General features: G+C 42.6%; 1 protein-coding gene across 1 annotated transcript; it reads right to left on the bottom strand.

Annotated features, from left to right (window-relative positions):
* Positions 1-116: 116 nt before the first annotated feature.
* On the bottom strand, positions 117-26772 carry PITPNA (phosphatidylinositol transfer protein alpha). Its single transcript, XM_063341236.1, has 12 exons — positions 26604-26772; positions 21387-21417; positions 15642-15787; positions 14947-15038; positions 12602-12609; positions 10168-10242; positions 9708-9791; positions 8255-8332; positions 7203-7313; positions 5443-5565; positions 4627-4696; positions 117-3577 (listed from the first exon to the last, which is right to left on the bottom strand). The coding sequence occupies exons 1-11, from the start codon at positions 26621-26623 to the stop codon at positions 4649-4651; spliced, it is 816 nt and encodes a 271-aa protein (XP_063197306.1). The 5' UTR covers positions 26624-26772; the 3' UTR covers positions 117-3577; positions 4627-4648.
* Between the last annotated feature and the right edge of the window lie 102 nt (positions 26773-26874).

Below are 26874 nucleotides of genomic sequence, written 5' to 3'. Positions count from 1 at the left end.
GGGACGACGGGCTGCGGAAGGAGGAGGGCGCCGCCCGGCGGGCGGGAGGACCGCGGCCATTGCACCCCCGCCTCCCCATCGCCGGCACCCGCAACAAAGGACACGGAGGCGTGAAGCTCTGTCTAGTATTTTATTAGATTTCGTTTCCAATATGCCGGTATTGGAAGATTAGGAGACAAAAAAGGCACAAACTCACATTTAAAGAAACAACGAGATAAATCTAACCCATTCTACAAAGTGTGTGTCGCCAAAGGAAAGAGCACGATGAACCCAGAATGTGGCGGGGAGGCCCAGCGGGGATGAACCCAGAGAGCTGCGGTGTGGGGACAGGGGGCAAACCCCCCAGCAAACCGGCCTGAGGCAAGGTGCCAGCCTCGGACCCTCAAACCCACCAAGGGCGGGGGGGAGAGGGCCGGGGCATGGCCATCGCCCCCAAACCCACCCAGTGCTGGGGGGAGAGAGGGCCGGGGAATGGCCATCGCCCCCAAACCCACCCAGCGCTGGGGGGAGAGAGGGCCGGGGAATGGCCATCGCCCCCAAACCCACCCAGCGCTGGGGGGAGAGAGGGCCGGGGAATGGCCATCGCCCCCAAACCCACCCAGCGCTGGGGGGAGAGAGGGCTGGGGAATGGCCATCGCCCCCAAACCCACCCAGCGCTGGGGGGAGAGAGGGCCGGGGAATGGCCATCGCCCCCAAACCCACCCAGCGCTGGGGGGAGAGAGGGCCAGGGCATGGCCATCGCCCCCAAACCCACCCAGTGCTGGGGGGAGAGAGGGCCAGGGCATGGCCATCGCCCCCAAACCCACCCAGCGCTGGGGGGAGAGAGGGCTGGGGAATGGCCATCACCCCCAAACCCACCCAGCGCTGGGGGGGGGAGAGGGCCATGGCATGGCCATCGCCCCCAAACCCACCCAGTGTGGTGAGGGGAGAGGGCCACAGCACAGCCATTGCCCCCAAGCCCACCCAGCACTGGGGTGGGAGAGGGCCAGGGCAAGACCATCACCCCCAAACCCACTCAGTGCTGGTGGGGAGAGGGTCGCGGCACAGCCATCACCCTCAAACCCACCCAGGGTGGTGGGGAGAGGGTCAGGGCACGACCACAGCCCCCCAACACCCACAGTCCAGCCATCGCCCTGCCGGGAGCCAGCAGGCTGAGGAGCTCTTGCCAAAGCCAAAATACAGCCAAAATGGTGCCTGATCTTCGCTACGCTCACTAGCAGGAACCAAGCATCGAGACCCAACGGTTGTTGTAGGATTTATCTACCCCAAGGCTGAGGGATGCTTTCACCGTGGATTAAATTGGAAGGGAAAAAAAAAAAAAGCAAGGGGCAGGGAGGGGGGAAGTATTCAGGCCAGAGCTCCTGCATTATTATTATTTCCGCCCCCCCCCTAGTTTTTCCACTAATGAGGAAAGCTTTGTGTAAAAGCTCTTACTCTAAAATCAGAGGATCAAACAGAAAGGTTTGCACGGTGGAATGTTACAATCTGCTTCCATAGCGATTAGTGTCATCGGACAGAAAGCCTCTTGGATAACACAAATTGAAAGAACAAGTGTGCTATGTGTATTCTCAGGTTGTCCTTGAGTGTAAGAATCCCTCAAAACATAACCGACAAACACAAACGGAAGTCAGTGCATAAATTCTCAGTTAAAAATACTTTAAACTGAACAAACTATAAGTGGGGCCCCTACACTCCTCTAATACTTTTGAACAGCTATAGGAAGATGCCACAAAACATCCTGGTCCCAAATAGCCTCGCAGATTAAAATTTAGTTTCTTCACCTATTTTACAGTAAATTTGTTTTACTTCTACCTGGTGAGATTGCTAAAAATCCCTCAAACCCCACCCCGCAAAACTGTCTGAGGTCACTGAGAAGAGCCTGCCAGAGTTACTGGTACAATTCAGAGCTTATTGCACTTAGACATGAGTAAGGCAAAATAACAAACTGAAAATAAAGGGATAAACTGCCCCCTCCCCAGAAACCAAACGCCATCCTCTCCCTCCAGAGCACGCCTCATCTTCCCTCGTACTGAAAACAGTTCAGATCCCAGCACGGACTTGTTCAGCACGGCTTGGGATCATTTCAGGATCTCCTGTTTGCAGGAATGTGAAGGGCTGAAGGAGTCGGATGTATTACCAGAATGCCAAGAAGACTCCTCAAAAGTGGTGATACACCCACGACTGTGTTTGGCATTCAGTATTTCGTGTTAGTGCTGCCAAATACAGAAGTGGAAAATGAAGTGATTACTACTAGAAAAAAAAAGGGAAAAAAAAATTCAAACATTGGGCCTTAGGCATAAGCAAAAAAAAAGTGGTTTTTTTCCTCATATGTATTTTAATAAAGCAACATTTCTTTGATTCTGTTCTACTTATTTGATTGTCTAAAGCTGATATCAACGTAAGGATAGTTACAGTAAGTATTTGAGTTCATTAAATAACCAGAGCTCTTTACATTAACAGTATCCTTTGTAATTTATAACAACTGACAGATACCCTAAAAAACAACTGCAGGTCTTTCTAAGTGTCTTTTTTATAGCATGAAAGGAGATATTTTAGTCAGTCTTGCAATCAGAAGAATATTATTGCTGAGCAGAACCACTGACCCAGGCACCTGGATGTAATCAGATGCCAAGACTTTACTTGTACACCAGCTTTTGCTACATTCCAATTTGCCCAGGGAGAATCACCTTAGTATTAGTCAAAATAATTTTAGCTTTGTTAAGTTTTGGGAAGTCTTAGTAAATAACCAGGAAGTTGCAACATACGTCAAGCAACTTTTCATAATGATTTTGTAAGACGGACACACACACAGCTGAAGGACAACATAGCTACATGGGCCAAAGGGACCATGTACCACTAAATTGAAACTCAACAGTTATGTGCTGAAGGCCCTAGCACAGGGACGCTGAATGCAGCTTCTGCGCAGCCTTTAATTCATGTATGCTAAGACAGAACAAAGTAATGCCGTGCAGAAGCAACGCATCACAATTCATCACAGACCAAGAACTATATCTGGCTACTCCTGATTATGTATTCAGATTACATGCTATTAAATTTCTTACCCTGGGAGCAAGGATCAGAGCATAGCATTTTGTGGAATAGTTTTGCACTCTAAAATACTGACAGTTTCCCTCTCCAAATAGACATTCAAAGAATGGTGAAGGGCTGGGCAGGAACAAAGGTGGCAGTTTATCCCACTTGAAAAAAAAAAAAAAAAAAAGAAAAAAATCTAAGTCACCACATCACAAGACTATTTTAGCTAAAAATGTCACTTGGAAATCAAAGAGAGCCACATGGAAATTGGTCTGAACACAATGAAAAAAAAGGAGGGAGGAGTTGTAAATACAGCGATCTCTAAGTCACACGTCTCCAAGGAGCTACCTCCTTCATATACGTGCTAACATTGGAGTGCTTAGTACCAGACGGTTTATTTGCTCACAATATTAAGGGGCATCTAGAATTAGCTATGGGAGATTTAAAATCGCCTGCCGATTGGATATAGAAAGGCTTGATCCAGAGATGGTCCGTCAGTCAAGAGCGTGGATTCCCCGGGCCTTCCTGATGACTGTCTTGCAAACTGAAACAAACAGGCAACAGGAGAACATTTTAGAACCACTTTGGAATAGCAGTGTGCTAAAAGAAGTGTGAGACTGAACCTTCAGACAGCAAACGTGAGACACACTGTCACCAGTGCAGACAATGGCAATACACCGCTGCCTCATTACATTTCAGCACTAATCCAGAGCAGAATTTCCAACATAGACTAAAAATGACAAGCTGAGATCGCAATTCTAACGATCTACAGGCTACAACACAACTGAGAAGACCACCAACTCATTTCTCTGAGAACTAGAGTAAATGCGAATGAAGAGGAAACTAAAAAAGTTTAAGTTGCATTAAAAATTAAAATATATCTATGAGAAGACACCCCCTTCACACACTCCCTCACCTCGTGTTCCTCAGTTACCACCAACCAACCAGCAGGTAACAGAGGACAAGCAGAGGTCAACAGTCAGTCCTTGAAAAAGCTGTGGTTCTGCCCCACCCCATTCCTTCCAAGGACATATACCCTCCTGTATGATTGTCCCTCCCCTGCCAATTTAGCATACTCGTAGTGAAATAAGATCAAAACAAGTCAAAAGCTTTAAAATTGTCATTGCTGCTTCTCCTGCAATGTGCAAGTGTTGCTCCAGGCCTTGGCCCATTAGTAAATACTATTAACAAACAATGTGAGAAATACATTCCAAGCATATTTGCAAGGAATTTTCAAGTTCCGAATGTATTCTAAGTATATCCAGGTCCAACTTATTCTTTTGGGAGCGATGAAAGTTTCTCTGCCAGTCGGGGAAAGTAACACATGCATTACAGAAATAAGAATAGCAGCAAAGTCTACAAAATGTTCTAACACGTTTTTCTTACACTTTTCACTCAAACATTTCTTTAGAATAGTTCTGAAACAGGACAGTAAACTCATTTAACCTGCCACTGAGACAAGTTCATTATAAAAACAACGAATACCACAGATTTGCTCGCCAGAAGCTATGAACAGGATCCCTTCTCACCCAAATGTATTTTTTCTCCTAAATAAAGCAATACAGAGTTTTGTCAAACTTTCTTGATACCTACAGTGCACAAGGAAGAAGTCACGTTAGTCATCTGCAGCCGTCATTCCTTTCACTGGATCTTTTTCTCTCATCTGAAAGAGAAAAAAAAAAAACTATTGAAGTACCGAATCTCACATGATGTTATCTCCAAATTTATTGGTAAGGAACACATTAGGCTACCTCCTTTATGTAAGACACTGATTATATCCGAGCATCCCAAATCAGTTTTTGTAAATATGCACATGCAGGCACCATTTCTGATTAAGCTGCAAGTCTGCCAGGGATCTGCAACCATTATCCAAAGGGCAGAGTGTACATGAAACTATACTGAAATATCCTGAGGCATGAAGGAAGAGAAGGGTGCAGTGCAGGACACAAATCACGGAACAATGTACTCATTACCGTATTTGCATTTCTCGTAGCAAGAACCCTGTTACATACCCCCACCACCTGCTTATAATACTTAGAGCTAAAAATCCTTTTACTTAACTGTTTTTTGGAAACTAATGAGGATAAAAATGACCATTCAGCTTTGGGTAAAAGCTAATAGAAGATACTAAAGCGGTAAATGAATCGTTGCCACTCATACCCTCATTACCTGTGGTTCGATACATTTATTGGCTCAACAACAGACAGAAGGGGAAGTCCACAATGATTACAAGGAGATGCCAGCGCAACAGAGTCATAGCCAGTCATTCAAACCACAAGCAGCATGACCTAAATAGCAGGTGGACAATACACACTGTGCTATGACAACGCAGCAGTCTTTCCTCTCTCTACTGTACTGGATAGAAGCAGTTCCTCACACAGCCCACACCTGCCCTGCTTTTCCACTGACCTCATCCAGTTGCCTCTTCGTCTCCTCCTCCATCCTACGAATGTCCTCCATAGTCAGATCAACCCACTTATCAAGCCAGCAAAAGAGCTGCCGATGGAAGTTTGTGAAGAGACGCTTTTCTTGCTGCAAAAGGAGGAGGAATAAAACATACAAGCGAGCTTACTCATAGGGCAATTAATATGGATCTAACCGGATCACAACAATTTGCAGAGATGTGCACACTGAAGAAACAGCTCCCTCGCCCACCTTTCTATAGAGCTGCCACAATTGGAAACTGGAGTTACCTAATTTTTATTCTTTTAGCAGAATATCTAGAGCCTTGAATCCCTGGAGAAATGCATTTTTTCTTAAAGCCTAGACAGCAGTCTGCACTGCACACTGAAAGAATTAATGAATGCTTTAGTAATTTCCTTTGATTTGACAGTATTGTTCTGACTGAATAAAGTGGTCTAGGTTGGGTTTGCTTAGAACATGATAGTTGGCCTGAAGGTGCAGAAAAAAGGAGAAACATAATAAAATTATTTAAAAAATAATCCTTGAGTTGCTAAAAACTGAAGTCTAGCAAGTGTAAAGGGTTGACACGCACTGATCTTGCCTTTTCCTTTTGCAGTGACCTAAAAAGAAAAAAAAGCCTAAACTTGTTTTCCACAGCTGAAAACCTTTCATCAGAGGTAACTAATGTGCACAAGGTACTTCAAGTTAGGAGCAATTTATTTCCATTTTATAAGAGATAAGCTAGACAAAAATCATTACATTAGACAGGGGTATGCAATGCCTCTAGGAAAGCTCTCATTAAGGAAGGACACTTCAGCTTTATCAATTATGGTTTCACATCCAATAACCTGCTCTCATCAAAAGCAGCTTGACTACTTTGACACAAACGTGTGGCTGAAGAGACACTCAGAAAGAGAAAGGGATTCAAGACGCTGCTTTGTTCAGGGCTTTTGTTACAGGTATTTGAAATCCTGCAGCAGCACGGTCATTCCACCTTAGAGTTCTCTTTAGATTATATCACCAGAGAACTGCTTTTGCAGAAGCAGCACTGTAGTTTATCAATATTAACCACCAAGAAGTCTCCATGATCTGAAGTCACAGGCGTTTCAGGAACATGGCATTGCCTGAAAAATTGCACGTACTGATTCCCAGGTCTAGCATCCTACTGCAGTTCATGGGTTATGAACTCTGCCACAGAAAAAAGCTCTTTTTAGGATACCAATTACTCATGTTTTAAGTTAATGAAGCTTCCCTGCCATCTGCTTATTTTTTAACACAGGTTTTTCAAGCAGCAGACTAGGAGAGGGAAACATGACTAGAGCTCTAGGACTTGCCAGAAAGCTCCTCAGCTGATTAGGATCAGATAACTGAAGTTTAGCTACCTCCCCACAAAAACATGTCTTGCCCCTGACGTAAAGAACCCTAGTATACACGCATCATCTCATCATTCACAAATCAACTATCAAATGTCTGCAATTCTCAGGCTGATCTACTAAACAACACAAAGCAGCCAGTTTACCTTCATGCATGAAAGTGAAAACGGCCAATTCACAGAACAATCTGCCAGCCCTAACCTTGGATCAGAAGCATACTGAATCCAGCTTTAATTGATTGCTGTATATCAGGCAGAGGCCTGAGGTGACATGACTGGGTTTCAAGTTAGTATCTCCAGACAGGATACACTATTTGAAGAAGCCGAGGTGCTAAAGCAGAGGGGAGATGAAACATGCCTCATTTCCACATCTCCCCCCAAAGAGCTCACTTACCTTTTGTATAAAGTTCTCGACTTTATTTTGCAGACCCCACCACTTGAACTTGACTGTTACCAGTTTGTAAGCACACATGTACGGACAATCTGTCTGTTTCCCCAGCTCCTTCTGCAAAGACACAAAGATATTCACTTCAGGACTCAGGTTAAATGTCTCCAGGAAAACAGCTCCTTCAGTCCTAACTCTGAAGTCTTTCTACAGTTCTTCACAATCATCGTGCATCCTCACACCTTACCTGTACTTTATCAACAAGTTTTGTCACATCTTTCCTCACCCCTTTTCGAGGGTATTTAAGAGCATGATGAAAACAGACCCTAGTTTCCTCCACAGGTGGCCTTCCCTCCATTTTGAGGATAAACCATTCCTTCCTCTCCTCTGTTCTCCATTTTTAATTCCATTAAATTTATGCCTTTCAGTATCTGCGCTGTTATGCCATGGCTATTTAGTTTCCTTAAAAGTCTTTTGACAAAATTCCTATCTAAAACATTTTGGAAATAGATTATATCATCTGAATCATCCACATAATTATCCAGCCTTAAAGAAAACTCCACAAGGTTTGTAAGGCGGACTTTCCTGCTTCCTTTTACAGGAGCCATATCCACCCTTCCCAAATGAATCATATCAGCCTCAGTTTCTACTAAGTCTGCATGCTAGAGATGAGATTTTCATACCTGTAGCTCCCCAGATCCCATTCAGGGTCCCTTTTAAAGCCTGGTATCATATTTGCACTTCTAGAGTCTTCAGATTCCAAGGATTTAAGTGAAAGGTTAAACACTGCTGCTCATAACTCAGCTATTTCATCTTTGAATTCTCTTGGGTGAACCCTTGGGCTGAACACCAGACAGCTCTGGACATTTCTTGGAACTCTTTCTGTTTGTACCAAACTCTTCCATTTCCTTTAACTTCAGAAGAGATCACCAGGTGAGTTCTGTGTTTCCTTCTCCATAAGTGAATCCAATGTTTTACACACGTACCTTTGGCTCCAAGCCCCAGTGTCTATACTTCAGTCATGCAAGCTGATACAGTTCCTGAACTCATGCGATACATACCTTCCAGTTGGGACCCAGAGGCCCACGTCCAGTCTTGACAGATTTAAATTTTGCTGGATCTTCTTCTGCCTTGTAATCCTATTGGACGGACACACAAGATTAAACACAAATTATCCTGCTGTTACCCAGCTGCTCACTGTCACAAAGGATTTATTTTTCTGGTGGGCAAAGACTAACCTCTAACTGCCTTCTTAAGAGCTACCGCTTTCAGACTTCAACATTAGGTCAGGCACTCTTCAAGGAAACATATTTCTCCCCCCTGTGATGTGTCCTAGACCTATGTGAAGAAGTGGTAACAAGCTGATATGACCTTTGTAAGGACTCCTCTGGGGTAAGACTATCAGAAGACCTGTAAACCCTCAGGACAGGTTTCCTGTAACCACTCGTTCTTTGGGAGCTAAACACTGCTCCTGCAGAAAATAGCTAAGCTCTCTGGAGCAGTGGTATCTGGTATTTTTCCCAGCACTGTATCAGTATGATGCTCGCATGTTCCACACTAGAAGACAAGTACAGTCAAACTCACAGTACCACCAAAAAGAAAAAGGCATCAGTTATGCCTCCTGTTGCACAGGAAATAATTTGCAGCGTTCCCCTTCTGCATCTTGGATTAAGACTGTGTACTCTACTCATAGCCCCAGTTCAATTAAAATGAAAACAAACTCAAATCATCATCAGTTTAGTGCCAAAAGTGATCAATTGGTAGCATCTTCTTCAGGAGTCTTCTGCTCCAGGTGAATTCTCCTTGCTCTCTGAGAGCATTTAATTGAGAGTAGTTTGAATTTACAGATACAGCTTAATACCCGCCTAACTTATTGGAATAGATGCAATTCGTGTTCTACCAATTCATCTTTATTGGAAAGAAAAGGTAAAATAAGTACTGGTTCTGGTTTAATACCCAAGGCCAAGTTTGAGAACAGGTAAATCAGCTGTATTTGAACGGTATCAGAAATACTAAGTGCGGAAACTCAAAACAACATTCCATTTTTATATAGTTGGTTTTTTTTATGGTACAGTACAGAAACATCCCTTGGTTTCTCACAGTAACTGTAGTGATTCTTAGAAAAAATTATTAGCTACGTGATTTCAAGATACACTTGTGAAGCCATGGGTCAGTTTCAAAAAGGAGGCAGTTTAAAAAAGGTGCTGTATGGAAAGGGCAGTGCAATTTCTTGCTATTCAAGCATTAGAGTCATCTGCAATGCTGTAGAACTACATATATACACTCTCACATGCACTGTAAGGCTAAGCAAGGCATTTTACAGACAGTATTGACACAACTTTTAAAAGAGTTCTTCCTCTAGCTTGCTTCAACACTTCTAAGGAATGCCTTTCCTCTTCCCATCCTCTCATTTGTCCTGTTACCTGTGACCATCCCTGGGAACACAGTTTGTACGTTATCCCTCTTTTAGCACAAGGCCTCCCACACTAGGGAGCTCTTACCCACCTACCATACCTTGGGAAGTACTTGACTCCGATCAGCAATGTCTATATAAATAGCTTCTACATTCTTCCATACATCTGGCTCCAGTTTATGAACCTGCAGTGAAAGTACAAGACTAATGTAACTGATGCGTAAAAAAAAAATCATTAAAAAATTCATGAAAAAAACAGATGGAGACGCAGACACCCAGTGTTCCCTTTCCACGTACAGAGAAGACACCATGGGAAACACACAATATGACATCGTCTAAAGAAGTAGAGGTGCTCACACAGAACAAGCGTTTGTGGGACAATTTTATTCAGCATATAGGAGAAGCCAACAGAAGGGAGTCTCTGCCTTGCCAGTGTGATAAGCATTTCAAATCCAGGAACACAGCAACTAGACAGTTCCACACAGCAATCCTCTAATCTAGCATGGAAAGCAGCACTGTGACATTAAAGAGATGAATAAAATACATGACACAAGTACTTACATTCTCTTGTGTTCCAAGATCTGATTTATGCCAGGTTTCAATTTTGATCAGGAAGTCATCCTTCATATACTCATTCTGTCACCAAAATAAAGCTTCTTGTTATTCTTTGGATATATAACTTGTCTTCTTATTAGCTAGATAAGCATTAGGAAAGTCAACTCAAAGAATTGTAAATGATTGGGGTTTGACTTAGGGAACTTCAGAATTATCTGTTAACACACCATTGCTTTTAGCAAAACTGTTTGCTCACTAAATATGCAAGATCAAATAAACCACAAGTTGTTCACTAAAAAACCCCCCACATAATTTCCATTGGTTTAGAGAGACATTTGGAGTTTATAAATAGCTTTTTCTTTAAAGGACAATACCTGCCACACTCTTCAGAGTTTAGAAGGGGTAACGTAAGTTAACTGGGCAGAAACTGTCTTTTCAAAGAGATTATTGATCTAGCACAGAGTACATATTTGGATGCAATTCTTCAAATGAACAACATTCAACTGATGTGTTGAGGGCTTTAGACACTGGAAAGGGAAGGGACAAGAAGCACAGTTCTGCCAAGTAAGCAAAAGACTTTCCATTTCTCATTATTACTGTGAGTAGAAAAGGACTTCCAAAGGTAACCCTATCCTCCCTCCAGGGAGTAGAAACAAAAGCACAAGCCAGTGAAACACTGAGCATGTAAAAAGGAAATATCAAATTCAGAAGACAGATTACTCGAGGGGACATAACGGTATGAGCTAACTTTGTTTTAATCAGTTTATCTGAGCAATGGGACATTCCCATTTGTAAAGCTGAGCACTGCCGCCGTAAAGAAAGAATCTCTGTCTCTAGTTACAAAGTGTTTGTGGATATGCCACAGTTGGTAAGGGGTTTAATCTACATGATCTCACAATGACAAAAGCTAAAGTGCCTTCAGCTCAGGCTAAAGAGCTTCTTATACCCAGAACACTTAATTGCAGACATTAGACATGCTTCCATAGATCATCAGTAAAAACAATACTTACTGTAATAACTGGTCCAAGAAATCAACACATGAAAAGAAAGAGATACAGTACTTTAGTGAAAAAAGAATGTACAGCAACCATCGCCCTCCTCCCACTATCAGCAAAACAGGGACAACTTCAGCTTCCCAGGGGGCTGCTGATACTACTGAGGAAAAAACCCTAGAAGTCGATAAAAATCAGCTAACTTCACCCCCTACTCCTCTTGGAAATTCTCAGACTTGGAGAAACCCAGAGGAGCAGCAATTAATTATGTACTGCCACTTCTGCTCTCTGGACTCCAGCCAGCTGGATGAGAAGATGGAATAAGTATGTTCAGCTGACGGCATTTTACCAATCCTTTCTCAGCTTGCAGATAAGGAACGTCTCCGCAGTTCTGAAGCGAACACATGCTGGATTTCAGGCCACTGCAGACCTCGTCGCTCCTGCATGCAGTAACCAGACCCTCTGCATCTCTACTGCTCATGGTAACTAAACTCCCTGGATAGTAAAGCTCAATTATTCAACACAGAAAAGCAATTAAAGATCCTGTAACAGTCAGCATCTGCTCTGCCTGAGCCATGAGAGTACGTTAGCAATTCTACTCTAAGAATAAGGATGTCTGAAGCTAGAGTTGAACTTTGCTGGCTTGTTCCGGAGTTTAACATGAGGGCTTTACTAAGAAGCAACTTTGGTTTAAAGGTACTATTACAATTTGTGAGTTTCAATGCAACACCCTGTAGACAGTAACCTCCCTTATCATCTAACATGCACATCCAGCTACCTTAATTGCTTACTGCTGGGCCTTGGACTGCTCTAAACCCCCAACCATTTGAAAATTGCTTTTTACAGCAATTTACAGAAGGCTAATTATTTAGACCGACATGTTGGGGTGGAGGAGGACAAGAACAAGCAAGCAGAGCTGAGGCTAATTTTTAAAAGGCTGACTTTCATCTCAAAGAACATTTCATAATTTCTGCAAGGAGTTTTTTCCTGCTAGTCCACACAAAATGCTGAATAAACCATCAGTAATTATAAACAAGAGCCTTCCCACCTTTCCATGACAAGCTGCTTTTCCATGAGTATACACCATGACTATGCAGCTGCCTTAAAACAGGTTTCTTCACCTTCCTAATTTCTTCTCTGTGGGGAAGACTCTTCATTTGTACAGCAAACAAATTAATCTCTTTAGAAATGTCCATTAAAACTCAGATGCTCAGCTTGCTACAAATTATGGCCTGCACTTGAGGTATTACAGCAGCAACTCCTACACATTTCAGCTGCAGTTATAACTTCTCAATTTCTTGACATTTGGCCACAGGCATCTCATGCTGACACCCAGAAGAGTGGAACACACATCAAATTGCTTTTCTAAAAACATTTAAGCAACATTAATATTTAATTCAGACTGCAGAAGAGAACCAAGAACACTGTTCTCCTTGGCACCAGCCCACGGTTATAACTATTAGGCAATCCTAACTTCAATTTTACTGTTGAAGTTGTAAATGCATACAACAATCTCATTTACAGTTCATACTCTCATAGGAGCAAAGCAAGGCTTCCGTTCAAAGTATGTAAAAACAACATATTACAGCACAAAAAAGTGTGCAGAATTGCAAGAAGTTATAAGCTAGGCATTAAAATTCCCTCAACCTGCAGTGCTGCTTTGATCATGGTATATAGTATGCATATTAAAGTAATAATTGAGTTTCTCAGAGGAGATATAGGGAAAGGTAAGAAGGATAACCTCGTATAATTAAAAAACCACCGTGATACGGAATTAACTAAAAGTACGGCTTTATTCAAACTTAAAAGGCTGTATGTGATAGCTGATACGCAATTAAGCAGTGGTCCAGTAGAGCAGCACGCTCAAATCACCTTGGTACAACTCCCACACAGTCAAACCAGGTTTAGTTCTTCCTGTGTCCTGGCTCTTAAGTTTCAAACTCCAGTGAGAGGACTGAAAGCCAGCACGGCATTTCGTGTTGCACAAAGATTCGCGTGAAGCCATCCAAGTCTTTTCACGTGCAACCAAAATACCCGAGCGTGTCCCAAAGTAAAAGAACGCACAAGGCAGCCTACAGCACATACACGGGTTCTTCCCTCCTGCCCAGTACCAGCAAGCGACGATTTCAGCAACTTTTCTGAGCTTTTCTTGACTCACGTCAGGCTGGCAGATTCTTTAAACAGATTTGTCAGCCTCCGCATAAAAACTGCCTTCTGCTCCAACCCCCACAACAAAGCACTTTCTATCTCATATTGTATTGGTGTTTATTACAGTTGAGGATTTTTTTTTTGTTATGTTACCATTTCTAGCATACCAAAATCTGAAATTTATTTCTTTCTGTGCTGCAAAGTCTTGTACTTGATTTTAGTATCACATTTTTTCCACTTAAGTAGAATTTTAGCAATGTGTAACCAAAGGATAAGCAGCTAAGAGCAACAAAAGCTAACTCCATACCTTTGTTTCTAGAAATTGGTAGAGAAGAAAAAGAGGAGGAGGATAGAGCTAAGCATTATGTCTAACAAAACCTACTGGAGTCAACTTAGTCAGATCTGTTTCCACAATTTAAAGAATTAATGAAAGAGCTGTTTGTGTTTAGACCAATTCAGCGTACTTAGCATGGAATAAACTAGACATTTATTAGCTAATTTAACTAATATGCAGCAAGAAACACTGCATAAAAATGAGAAACATAGGTTGTAAATAACTCTGTTTCAGCATCTTGAATTATGCGACACACTACAAACTTATTCTGCAGTTAATGATGACAATATCTGAATTTTGTATTTGAAATATCCATTCTACTAGACTGCTGCATGTCATGTCACGTACTGAAGTAATGTTATCCTCCCCCACTGCAAATCTTTTTCCTTCTTTAAAACACTCCCTTTAAAATTCTCTTAAGTAAATTATTGAAAAATAAGTTTTTCTATATTGAGTTTCAAGAGCAGTTGGAATTTTTAAGTTTACGGTCTCCATAGCAACTGTACCACTACCAAATAGCAGAAAATGTAGCCTTCAAAGATACAAACAGCATAAGATACAGCCAAAAATACTACGTAAGTTTGGAGGCAGAGTCAAATTTGCAGTTCCTACAGCAACAAAACCCAGAAAAACAGTAGTGGTTAAACACTGTGGCTGATAACTTCAGTGAGTAAATAAGATATGAAACACTCCTGTAGAAAATGAGTTTGACATTATTTCACCACTTTGCACAGCTTCCAGAGCTTCACCCCAGACTTTACAGATGGATTCACCTTACGCTTATTGGATGAGATCTGGATATCTGTGTCAAGATGCAACTGTAGCATTACCTGTTCAACCTCCACTAACCTCAGATCCTGCAGTTGACCAAATATCAATCGTGTAACGCTTGCTCTCATCAAACTGCACTAACGCAAGAGGCAACCGAGATCTTCCCTGTTCCCCTCTTGCATCTTCCATTTTTTTCCCCACCGTGTTATGCTGCACTTGAGTACACAAAATCATCCCTCACACATTCGTTTCACCAGTGTTACACGCCCGTTCCTTTAGTAGGACTAACAGCCATTTCTTGGTCCGTTCTCTTCCACTGTCATTCATGAGTAGCACATCAAACACGGGCATTTCTTTTAACTTCACAACACTGTATTTTGCTTTACCTGACCACAGAAAGGGCTTAGAGGACAAAAATCTAAAGGAAGAGCTGAAACAGCTTCCCTACTGGTTGCCTCCTTCATTATCCCCTCATACCCTCCCCCTGCCCCCCGTGAAACCAAAAAGCCAGCAATCCACAGTCCTTCCCCACACACTCACCAGTTCTGCAGTAGGGATAGGCATTCCATGCTTTCTCATGTATATTCAGAGCTCCTTCAGGGGCCAACATTCTCACAAACGTTGGCACTTTGCTGCAGAATTTGGAAATAGGAAGGCATTGATAAGAACTACATGTAACAAGAGCTATGGCCCAGACACTCAGAGAGGCAGAATGTCACCTGAAATGCAGGCACTAGTCTTGCAAACATGCACATTGGGGGAACTGGTGGGGTTCTTCCCACACCCAGTATGATGATTTCCAGAGAGGAAATCCACTGCTGAAGTGGACAGGCTAATCTAAACCTTCTTAACATAAAGGACAGAAAAAAGAAGAAAAAAAAAAAAAAAAAGGGAGGCGGCTGAAAACAGGTTGGAATCTAGGAGGCATTCTGCTCTTTAGCCAAATTCAAGTCACAAAATACTGGGTAACAGAATCGTATTTGCTTTGAAGATCTCAGAGCCAGATTTTCTTGAGACAACAGCCACACTTACTGGGTCATACAGGTATATCAGTGATGCTCACTGCCAGCTACACCATGTGCCAGCTACTGTTATACTCCTGCCTTACCCTCCATGTCTTTCAGCCTTTACATAATCTGTGATTTACACGGTTGCTGCAACCCTACTGCATCTTCCTCCAGTTCCTCCTGGCCGAGGAACCTTGCCCGACTCTGGGAATAAAATGTTTCACATACCTCTGTAAGTGGTAGATCTTGTGTGTGTACTGCCCACGCTCTCCATCTCTTTCGTAGGGTTCATTCACCAGGACCTCCACTCCTTCACCTCCACCAGTTTCATTTTTACTGGCTTCTGCCACAGAATACAGCTGTCCCACTTGATACTAAAGAAGTTAAAGACACATTATTGTGAGAGCTATAATTTAGCAGAAGTTATAATAACTTTATCAGAAGCAGCCAAGGATAAATTTATTATCTGGCAAGAAGACAGAGAAAAGGACATCCACTTGTGTGTCCAGATAAGCAGCTCATTTAATTCCATTTTGATACAGAAAGCTTGAGTGGTAGTTAAGAGAAAAGCACTGCCAATAGGATAATTACCTTTAACCCTTAAATCTCAAGCTCCAAACCAACACAAACTCAGGAGAAAGTAAAACATACAGTATCAAAATCCATTGTTTTTCAATCTTTTTGGCAAACAGGTGTCCCAGTTGTTCAGGTAAAATGGAGAATAATGCATTGCCAGTCCTAAACTAATAAGCATATGGTACTTTATCCAGAAGAATCCTAAAGAACTTCACATGAGGTTTTTTTGACAAAATGGCAGCATTAGTTCCCAGGAATCGCTCAAACTACTTCATACTATACAATCTCTTTCATAAGAAGCCTGACCAAATGTTTCACAGGGAAGAGCAGAGGAAAACCAGAAAATCAAGAATATGAGCAAAACAGAACACTCTTCACTGCAGAAGATGTAAAGACTAATACACTCTTGACTCTGGTAACTAAAAAGGGGGTGCAGGGCTCAAAAGAAATATGATCAAATGAAGAAAATTCACATAGACCTCTTTGAGGCGAAGTTAGATGAGTAGACAAGGTTTGAGGACAAAGAAACTAAAGCACCAAGTCAAAAGGAAGTGTTCAAACTTAACAGAGTTAAGTCTTCAGAACGGAAAGCGAGCAAAACAGCAACTATTGCCAAAGGCCGTACAGAGAGGCAGTCTGAAAGGGTAACCCACAAAGTCTTAGGCATCAAAAGTGCAATGATTTAAAAAATAAAACACCAAAAGCCCCAAACCTCCAAAACATAACTACAAAGCAATGGAACGCTGTTTAGGCCTTCTTCCTTTTCCCCAGCATAGGGGATCAGAATCAGGAATAGCACCTACCACTCCCTGCACTGAAACCCAGGCTGGAAAAGTGGAATACTGCTCCAAGCTGACAACCCAGAAATACTTCACTGGGCTGGTACATCTTTAGCAATGCAGGAAGATTTCTACAGTAGTTAAATTTTGTTGTCAGAGCATCCAAAATAAAAACAGCACCCAAGCTTTATGGTGTTTTGTACCATCTGGTGCTAACAAAGACCAAGAAAGCCTTTATTCCTGTTGGAAGAGCAGTAGATGGTAAACCAAAGTAATAAGACTAGATGTCCTGGCCTCAGTTAATCTGGGGCAGGGCAAAAAGTGTAGCACAGGGATTTAAACAAGTGCCCTACACAGTCTCAAGTTCAACACATGGGCATATTAAGTAAGCCTGACTACCTGTTAGACTAGCCCTGAAAACAAAACAAAACAAACAGCTATCCAGTAAAAGTAATCTGTAAGGAAAGCAACCTACAGACCACTTCCCAGCTAACAACAACAGCTCTGCTGGTTCTCTCCAGAAGGTACTGGCCCAGGTTATACAAGGATCCGTCACTTGGCCAGACAGTTCCTGCATCGTCACCAGCAGATTGGGTTCCAGTCTGGATTTTGGGCTGCAACACAACTCTGCCTTCTGACATTTCATACACTCCATTGCTTTCCTTATGACTCCCTACAGATGACCCATACAAAACAGAATACTCACCTCCCTCCAGAAGAGCAAAACATGAGAGTTGTGAAATCTTAGAAGCAAGTTGATTTAGTAGACTAAGAGCCACATGTATGCTCAGAGGAGAGAACTTATTATGAGTTTGGCAACTACAGCATTAGAGGGGAGGACTGAATGGCTTTGCTTTGCAGCAAGCCTCAGGACAGGTCTCCAGGGGCACAAACTAATTCCTCTTAGTAACAGTCTCTCATTCATTCCTTTTCCCTTTTAAATACGTGGGTCAAAGCTCAGACACTAAGAGGATAAGCCCTTTGGTTTGGCATCTTCACCATTTAATCTTCCCTGTTATTTCTGATCCTTTAATCGCATTGATAAAAGAGGAAAAAGGCCCAAATAAAATTGTCCCAATGAACAAATCCCACAGCATCTGCCTGCAAAAGTTACCAGAAAAAACAGATTCTGGCTCCATGAGGTCCAAAGTATCAGACAGACCTATCCTTGCAGACCTGAGAGCTCCTGAAAACCTTCACTTTTGCAGGAAGTTATCCCTCTTGATCTGTGTCACACCTCCTGTCATACAGCTGACAGCATATCTTCATTACACCAAATTTCTTTCAGAAGGCCTGATCTCAACGTCGCTATCTCCAAGAACAGGTTTTTTTCCTGAAAGCAGCTTTGAACACAGTTAATAAATAAGAGTCCTTTGTGCTTGGCAAGCTCCTTCCCATGTGAGAGGAACAAAGAGGCAGCACAGAATGTGTACACACAGCTCTAATCCATACCAGCATTTCAAAGTGGCAGCTGGCACGACACCCACGCAGCCGCTCAAGTCCACGCTCTCAAAGTTGGCACTGTGCAACCTGATGTTGGTCAGAGTACAAGAGTAAAGGTTAGCACCTAAGATACAATAAGTTTGTTTTTTTTTTTTTTTTTTGCTGCCTGCAGTGTGACAATGTATAAAACAATACTGGAGTGCAGCCTGAAGCCTGGACTTGAGCAGGACCACATTTTGGCAGTTTCCCAGTAGAAGACAGTCTGTTACAGTCTAACTCCTACATCCCACCCTTCAAGTTTTAGTCATCACCAGGGCTTCTCTTCCACTATTTTATTCCCATCTTAAGAGTTACTTGGCTAACTATTCAGCACTGATCTCCTTATTCATTGAGTCATATCTCCCCAAGGTCTTCCTGATCACTGGTTTTCTCTTTAATTCTTTACTAATGAGTAACCTCTATTTGTTAGGGGTGAGGGGACTTATTTGTTAGGGGTGAGGGGACTGAACACAGAGTCCCCAGCATTGCAGAACAACACAGAAGACTCCCTCAGCCTTATTACAATGCCTCAAAGTCATGATTAATTTAATTCCCTATCTTACGTGTTGGCATCATAATTTTGGCAACAATTTCCACGCAGAAGGTGTGAACTCTTAAGCCTTTCGAGCAAAAATTGCCCATATTAAAGTGAAATCAGAAGTTCTCTTGCTAGCCAGAGATGCTTAATGAGTGGCTACACAGTTATGAGCCACAACAAGTCTCCAGAGGCCTATTTAAGAGTTTTGTGCACAAGGAAATCCTTGAAAGCAACGCAGTTAACAGCTGTTCTGTAGTACAGACAGCAGCACAGCAACCAAGTGATGCACAGATGTGTCAGCATCTTTCCACACAGGAAGGGGGATGAAGCAATACACAAACTCCAGGCAGTAGTCATCATTTGAGTCAATATTGGAAAATAGCCCTTCTTCTTAAGCACACCTTTAAAATTCACATATGACATAAGTACATATGCAAAGCTAAGCGAACTTTAGAACTCTTTCCGCTTAGGGAACTTGTTCCTGAAATCTGGCCCATCACACGAGAACCACCAAACTTTGAAAAGGGGCATCACTCGGGGGACATGGTGACAATATGCAAGTTTGGTGAGAAATTAGTTCGGTCAAGTTGGCAGTCTATCCACAATCCAAGCACACTAAGGTGTTCTCTCTAGTATTTTTATTCCTTCTCTTCTAATGATGTTTATTTGCTCTTCACCTTATAGACTTTTCAGTAGGTTACTCAACACTCTGGAAGTCCTCTGATCCACAAGAGAGGAATACATCTTCTGAAACAGATGACCACAGGGTATCCTCAGACAAGGAGGTAGCTAGAGACCAACAGATTTACATACTGCCCAAAACCGCAGTTTTCCATGCGGGCAGCCTACACACACGGCTCAAACATGCCTGGCACTGAACAGCCAGCCAGGGAGGGAAAAGAGTATCGCGAGGGACTCGTTTTAACTGGATGAAGGTTAATCCTAGTATCAGGGAACTCAGAAAAACCCTGTGCTGGGTTCCATCCAGTCTAACCCCCTCAAAGAAACAATCTGTATACTGATGCTTTGACTTTCTCTTTACATGACTTGATACCTAGGAGACATATGAGGCAGAGGTCCTGTTATTCAGGCTAAGGTCTTCTGTTTAATGAGCTCTGGAGCACCTCACTGTTTACCCCTAGCTTTCTCTAACTTGCAAGTATGCATCCTTTGCTTATTTGATAAAGCTTATCGTGTTAGTCCTTTCTTTGTCAAGGACTTCCCCTCACAAGTAGCACTCGTGCACAATAAAAGATCCAAACATACCTGCTCTAATACTTTAGTAGGACTTCTGTTAAAATTGCTTGAAACAGATTCATGCAGAAAACACAAAAGCTACAGGTAAGGAGTAAGCAACAGGCAGACTTCTGGCGTTTACAGACTCATTCTTGCACTAACATAGAACGTAGACCCAAACCCACTCTCTGATCAGAGGTCTAGGCTTTCTGCCAGCATGCGATGCTTGTCACAGCAGACTGACCCACAGGAACAAGGAACTCAGCTTAGACACTGCTTTTCTTTTACTAGAAAGCCTCATGGCTGCAGGAACACACTACATCAAGTTCTAAATTGTGTCCTGTCAAAATAGTAGAGAGTTTTAAAAGGGATATGCTTAAAACAGTGCTGCCACGATCCAGCTCGCCACTGTCTATGCCACAGTAGCTGCTATGTTCAGGGACAACAAAAATGAACAAGAGTGCTGCTATCGCAGCTCTCCCTAAGAGTTAGAACAAGCCCTTGATCAGAGCTTACAAACCTAAGGCTTACAGCCAAGGATCACAAGAAGAAAAAAATACATCCAAAAGAAGGAACGTACTACGGAAGTGCTATAGAATCAGTCATTTCAATTTCTGATCTACCTTGCTGGTATGAACATTGAAAAATTGAAAACATTTATATGGTTGGATTCTCTGCAAGAGCAGCGTTCAATACAGAAGGGAGAAAGGAAAGGCAAACTGCAACTCTCAGACAAAACAGAGGGAATCAGCCACAGACTCTACACAGCTATTCCATGGCCAGTTTGGTGATCAAAATCATCACATCCATTATAAACTACATTTCTTCTCTCAACTAGAGCTTCACCTAAGCAAAAAGATTTCTTTCTGTAAGAGCTAGAGAAGACAGGTCTTAAAGAGTCCTAGGAAAGATACACACAATCTTTCTTTTGCTATACCAGCCTCACAAGTCAGAAGAAATCGTTGTTCTTCATCTAAGAGTTTAAAACAGAAGAGTTCTGGCAAAACAAAGTTTAAAGGGTAATTTAAATTTGTACTAAAGCTTCCTCTTTGTGTTAAAAAAAATATAAAAAAGAACAATAGTATTAATCAAAAGGAAACTGCACTTTAGAACAATCTGGCAAGTCAAGATTTGTAATCAACACATCTGAAAGTACTTTATAGGAGTGATAATCAGTACTCTCAGGCTTAAAAAAATTAAATTATTTGGTCAAAATGATGGTGAATGACTAACAGCTCACGGGGGTCCCCAAGACAGCTATATCCTTCTCTTACATTTTCCAGTTTTTTGTTCATACAAACTGCTTTGATCACAAGTTTATTTACAGTCCTAAAGAAAGGAAGCAAGAAGAAAAGGACTTACCTCCTCCACAGACACAGGCAGGATAACGCGGCTGAAAGGGAATACAGAAACAGAAAGTTAACAAATACCCCTGCAGCTGCAAAATTTACGTGACGCATCCCTCACAGCAATGGCTACACTCCTCTCCTCTCCCCTCCCCGCAGTATTCCAGCATCCACCTAGTGCTAGCATCCCTAGCACTTACTCTTTAGTCCCAAGACCATTTATATAATAGCCTCAAAGAGAAACAATACATGATATAGCATAATTGCAATCCTATACTAAAACTGTGTAATTCTCATAGACCCTTACTGGTAATAACTTACCAGCCTACAAATCTACACAACATCAAAACAGTTGCATGTTCCTTCTCACTACATCTTCTCAACAGTCACATCTTATTTCTCGTCAAGTTGTTGTAGAGCGTTGCTATGTGTTTCGACAGTTTTGCAGAGATCTGTGACAGTCACAAGCCATCGCACAATTTGCTTATATGTCCTATCCAGTAGGAAACAACACCAAATAGAGAACTATACAGAAGGCTTTCTCAGAGCTGACTGCAAAGGAAGGTGTCACCATTTCTATACGTGAGTCACTTCCCCCCCCCCGCCCCACACACACACACACATTGTGGTTTCCTGAATGCCTCTTAGAATCAACTGACTGGACTACAGACATAAACTGCCAGAAGTCGCACTGAGATTTTTTGAAAAAGACAAGAATAACAGTAACTTTAAAGCTGATAAAGATGCGTGCATGTTAAGGCTTTAAAAAATATTATATCTATCTCCAAAACTAGATTTGTATTTGACCTCTGCTTTCAGTAAGGATGATGTTGAAACAAGGAACCAAAGCAAGATACGGATATGAAATGGATATGGCTACCACGGGTGGAAGAATTCCCAATTCTGTGGGAATTAGTGTCAAAGAAATTAGGATATAATGGGATCAGGAAGAAGTCCTCTTTATTAATAAGCTGGTTTTTAAAAAGCAATACTGTTGAAAACTGAATTTTTTTTCTACACTAGAGGAATGCTACCAGCAAGATACAACAAAAACAAACTGCAAGAGGGGCAAAAGTTTACAGATTGTGCAAGATTACTTATGACAGCAACACTTTATGCTGGCTGCAAAGTACTGCAGAAAGAGCTACTGAGAACTGCAGATGAAGTTCAGAGTCAATAAAAGCAGAATAACGCACTATAGGCACTCATTTTCCCCAAACACATGGGGTTGATAAGCCTCAAATTAGCTATTGCCAGCAAATATCTTGTTGTCCTTATGGAAAAGCATCTGGAAACATCAGCTCAGTGGCAGTTCAAAAGTAAACACATCATCAGAAACTGGAACACCATATATACATACACACACACAAAAAAAGACATTTATGCCACTACAGTCTCTCCTGCATCAACATTTTGAATATTGCATATAGTTCTGGTCACCTCATCTCAAAGAGGACACAGAACAAGTGTGTGAGAAGAAAGTAGTTACACTAGGCTTTTCAGCTTGGAAGAAAAAAACAGCTAAACGGTTAAGATATGGTAGAGCATTAGAGAGTCATGAATGGTGTGAAAAACTGAATGAAGAAGGAACAATGACTATGTCTTACAACAGAACTCAGGACAGAATAAAAATCATTAGGCAGCAGATTTAAGACCAGTCAAGTATATTTCTTTACATCACGCACACTTAAGTTATGGGATTCCTTGCCAAACACGGAAGTATAAGCAATTTTAAAGTGGGATTTGATCAATTCGTGGAAGTCTGTATCCCACTTACTGGTAGGATATACTGAACAACAATGGTTCTACTCACTATTTATATATTGTTTCCTACAAATATCTGCTAGATATTTGCAAAATGGAAGAGGACCTTTGGTCCAATTCAGTATGGCATTCTTTACATAAGGGAGAACAAAAAAAAAAAAAAAAAAACAACCAAAAGCCAAGAAAATGGATTTCCACAGGTAGACCATGCCATCAAGCATGACATTAGGTTAGTTAACTGGATAAAACTGCAATGAGAATGAAAAGAAGGACAGGATGATAAGGCAACAGACCAAGAAGCAGGGAAGAAACAATGGCTTTGGAATGGAGTTCAAATATTTTTCTTTAGAAAACCTGGCATAAAAAGATTGATGTAAGCTAATGAAATTCCATTTACGAAACCGGAAGACGCTAGATCTGAGTATTATCTTAGAGTTCAATGTTCATGAACAGAGAAACAGAAACACAAAGAAGTCAAATAGTTTACAATTCCTTTAGCCTAGCAAACAAAGAATGCGAGGGATGACTAACACTTATAGGTAGTCAAGTGATAAAGAAGGAGGAGGGAAGACTGCTCAACACGATCCAGAGGAAAAGCTTTGCAGGAATAGCAACAGGAACAAAGACTCCTAGCTTTGGGACAGAACTTGCTCAATGTATGAGAAATTATATGATGTGGTTGCCTGCCATATCAAAGGCCTGAAAATTATGAAGAACACTTAAGATCCCTCCCAGATTAAAATCTGCCTCAAATGACAGCAAAGGGAAGTACAGCTGCAGAGAAGGTCAGTATCATTATCATCACTTCACAGGAAAGGGAAGTGAGTCTCTACACTCTGATTCTCCTCAAGGTCTTCCGATGCAGTTTAAATCAAGATAAGGAAAGCAAGCAAGACCTCAACCAGCATTTACAAACCCTGAAACCAAAAAAATATGATCAAACATGGATAGCTAGAAATGAAAGGTAAGTCTGAAAGACTGATAGGACATCAAATGAAAACATTAAAGCTCATTCTGTGTCACCATCAGTACAACCAGCCATACAGAAAAGATGATACAGATTGCCTGACAATAAAAGATGTGACATCAGGTTTTTGTTATATTGCTCTATTTCTGCAACGTCTCCTAAAATACCTATGGAGCACATAATACCCATTTGATTTAGTAGAGAGGATGTGACAAGAGGTCACTGAGATGGAAGAATAATCTGCTCAGATGACACGCAGTTACAGCTCACTTAAATTTTTAACACCTACATTGGGTAGGCAGGAATTTACCTGTATGCAATATTGGGGCAACCACAAATAATCAAACAATAATAGCAAAATACTTCAAATATCCAGGTCACACCAAAAGAAGTAGTTTCTACATGCCTTAAACAACCACTTCCTGGAACATGAGATTTAGTCAAAAACCAGCTCAAATAGCATGTAAAATGGGCAACTTTCACATACAACATCAAGGAAGATTTACCCAAGAACCAATACAGTGACATAACTGGGAACGTGCAACTGTTAGAGCTAGTTGGGAATCCCAAGAAGTAAAAAATAAATGCTCATTTCTAAAGTACAGTAGCAACCTTGACTGTCCTTAGAGCCACATACGTCTTAATAATGACACAAAGAAGGGAAGAAAAGAAACAGGACAATTAGCTAATGACAAGACTTAAAAGGTTTGGTGACCCTTCTGAAAATAGAAACAGAAGCCCGTAAAAAGAAACAAATTTAGTAATTCTGGTCTTTTAACCTTTAGTCTTAACATTTACACTTCACATCTTGTTTCTGAAACAGGCAGTATGAGAGACAGGTAGGTATGTTGATTTGGTGAGGTAAGTGATAATATCAAGTAAAATGACTTTTGGAAGGGATGCTCATCAAAATGAACTTTTCATACTCTCAGAAATCTGAAAATTCAAAGTACAGATGTTCCTATCTTTACAAGACACCCTGTAGGTAGCATAGCTCACTGGCAAGTGAGCTTTACTGCAGTACCGGGCAAGAGATTGTAAACAGAAGCATAAAAAAGACACATGAATGTGAACAGAAATAAACCAGACAGGTGCTGTAACAGGAAAAGTACATTAACCAACTAAATTCATAGGAATCAACAAAACAGATGAAACCTGAACCTAAGCACTTAGCCCAGGTTTCTGCCTGCTATCCAGTTTAACGCTGCAGAAGGTAACGGTGGCTCTATGTTACAAAGACCAGCTCTGCTGCTGCTCTTAAATTCTACACCCCTATTGTTGGACAAAAATAGCAAGGGTTTAAGGATTGGTGGGGGGGGAAAAAAAAAAGTTAGTCAAGTTTAAAGACAACTACGAGGATCAGTACAACCCTCAACATAGTTTTAACATTTAAATCCACACCATGGTCCATGATCTGGCTATAAAGAGGACACCGTCATGTAGGTAAACGTGTCTAATCAGAGACCTGAAAACCCACTTTGTCACTGGGATCACAGATATCTTCTGTAAGGGGAAGAAAAAAAAAAAAAAAAAGAAAAAAAGCCTCTTCCATCAGTCAAAAGAAGTTTAAAAGGATAGAATGCACTTAAGTTAAGAATGCACTTAAGTTAACCTTAACAATTCAGGAAAGAAATATGTGCAGCAGTATGCAGAGCTCGAAGACACCTAGCCAAAGTGCACTGGTCCAAAGGAGCACACCACGTCTGCAAGCATAAAGGAGCTGAACGAAAGACTGGGAAAAGCGATGTGACTAATAGTTACACACGCTCACGACAGATCTCGCCCAGCCCGTTTTCCACCCTTTCTTCCCCATCGCGGGGCAGAAGAACCGCAGCAGCCTCAGGGACAGCAAAGAACTACAAGGCGAGGTTTCCACATCAAAAAAAAAAAAAAAAATTTTTGGAGCTATCTTATTTCTGCCACATTCTCTCTTGTTGGGAGTCTCTAGAAATCACACAGCTAAAGGAGAGGAGGGGGATCAAAACCAGGCTCGCCACTTCGCCCTGTTACAAGGAGAAGGCGGGGGGGGGAGCAAGATGTCACTGACTCCCACAGAAACCGCTGTACCTTGCCCCGGCAGCTCCCAGCCGGGGTGCGAGCCCGGGTCCCGGCACCGGCGAGGCCCTCGGCGCCATCAGTGTCCCCCCCGGGGCCACCGGGAAGAACCCTTCCACCCCCCACACAGTGCGGCGCCGGGGAAGCCATGGGGGTCACGAACCGGGCCACCGGGCTCGCCGAGCCGCCCGGCCGGGCACCAGAGAGCCGCAGGGGGAGAGCGGGAGGCCGGTGCCCGCCGCCTCCCGGGGCGCCCCCACCCCGCCGTGACCTTCACTCCCGACCCCCACCAGCGCCGCGGCCCTCACACAGCGCTCCCCCCTCCCTCATCCGCAGTGCGGGGCCGGGCCGCGGCCGGTCACCGCGCCAGGCCCGGGGTGACCGGAGAGGTGAAGGGGACCGGGGAGGAGGTGGGGGGGGGATGGAGGAGAGCTTCCCCGCACTCACTATTCCTTGATGAGCACCATGGCGGCGCCGCCACGCGCCTCCCGCCCGGGCCGGCCCCGCTGAAGGTGACAGGCGCCTCCCGGCCGCTCCGCTGGACCGCGCCGCACCGGGACGGGGATGGGGGGAGGCCGAGGAGGGAAGGGGGGGGGAGAACTGGGGCGGCGGGAGCAGGGGCGGGGCGTTTCTGCGGCAACGGCTGCGTCACGGCGCCACGCAGGCGTGCTGACCTCAGCGACGCGGGAGGACGTGGGGCTGCGGCGGGAAGGGGAGG

Source organism: Chroicocephalus ridibundus, chromosome 7 (genome assembly GCF_963924245.1).
Source record: "Chroicocephalus ridibundus chromosome 7, bChrRid1.1, whole genome shotgun sequence".
NCBI classification, from domain to species: domain Eukaryota; kingdom Metazoa; phylum Chordata; class Aves; order Charadriiformes; family Laridae; genus Chroicocephalus; species Chroicocephalus ridibundus.
Note: the sequence above shows the minus strand (reverse complement) of the source record. Positions and strands in the feature narration are given on the sequence as shown.

Coding starts and splice junctions, on each gene's coding strand:
- PITPNA (XM_063341236.1), bottom strand. CDS start 26,623: ATGGTGCTCATCAAGGAATA. Junction 8,333..9,707: donor GGAGTCAAGTACTTCCCAAG/GTATGGTAGGTG, acceptor TCCGTCCAATAG/GATTACAAGGCAGAAGAAGA. Junction 4,697..5,442: donor CGAAGAGGCAACTGGATGAG/GTCAGTGGAAAA, acceptor TTTCTCTTTCAG/ATGAGAGAAAAAGATCCAGT.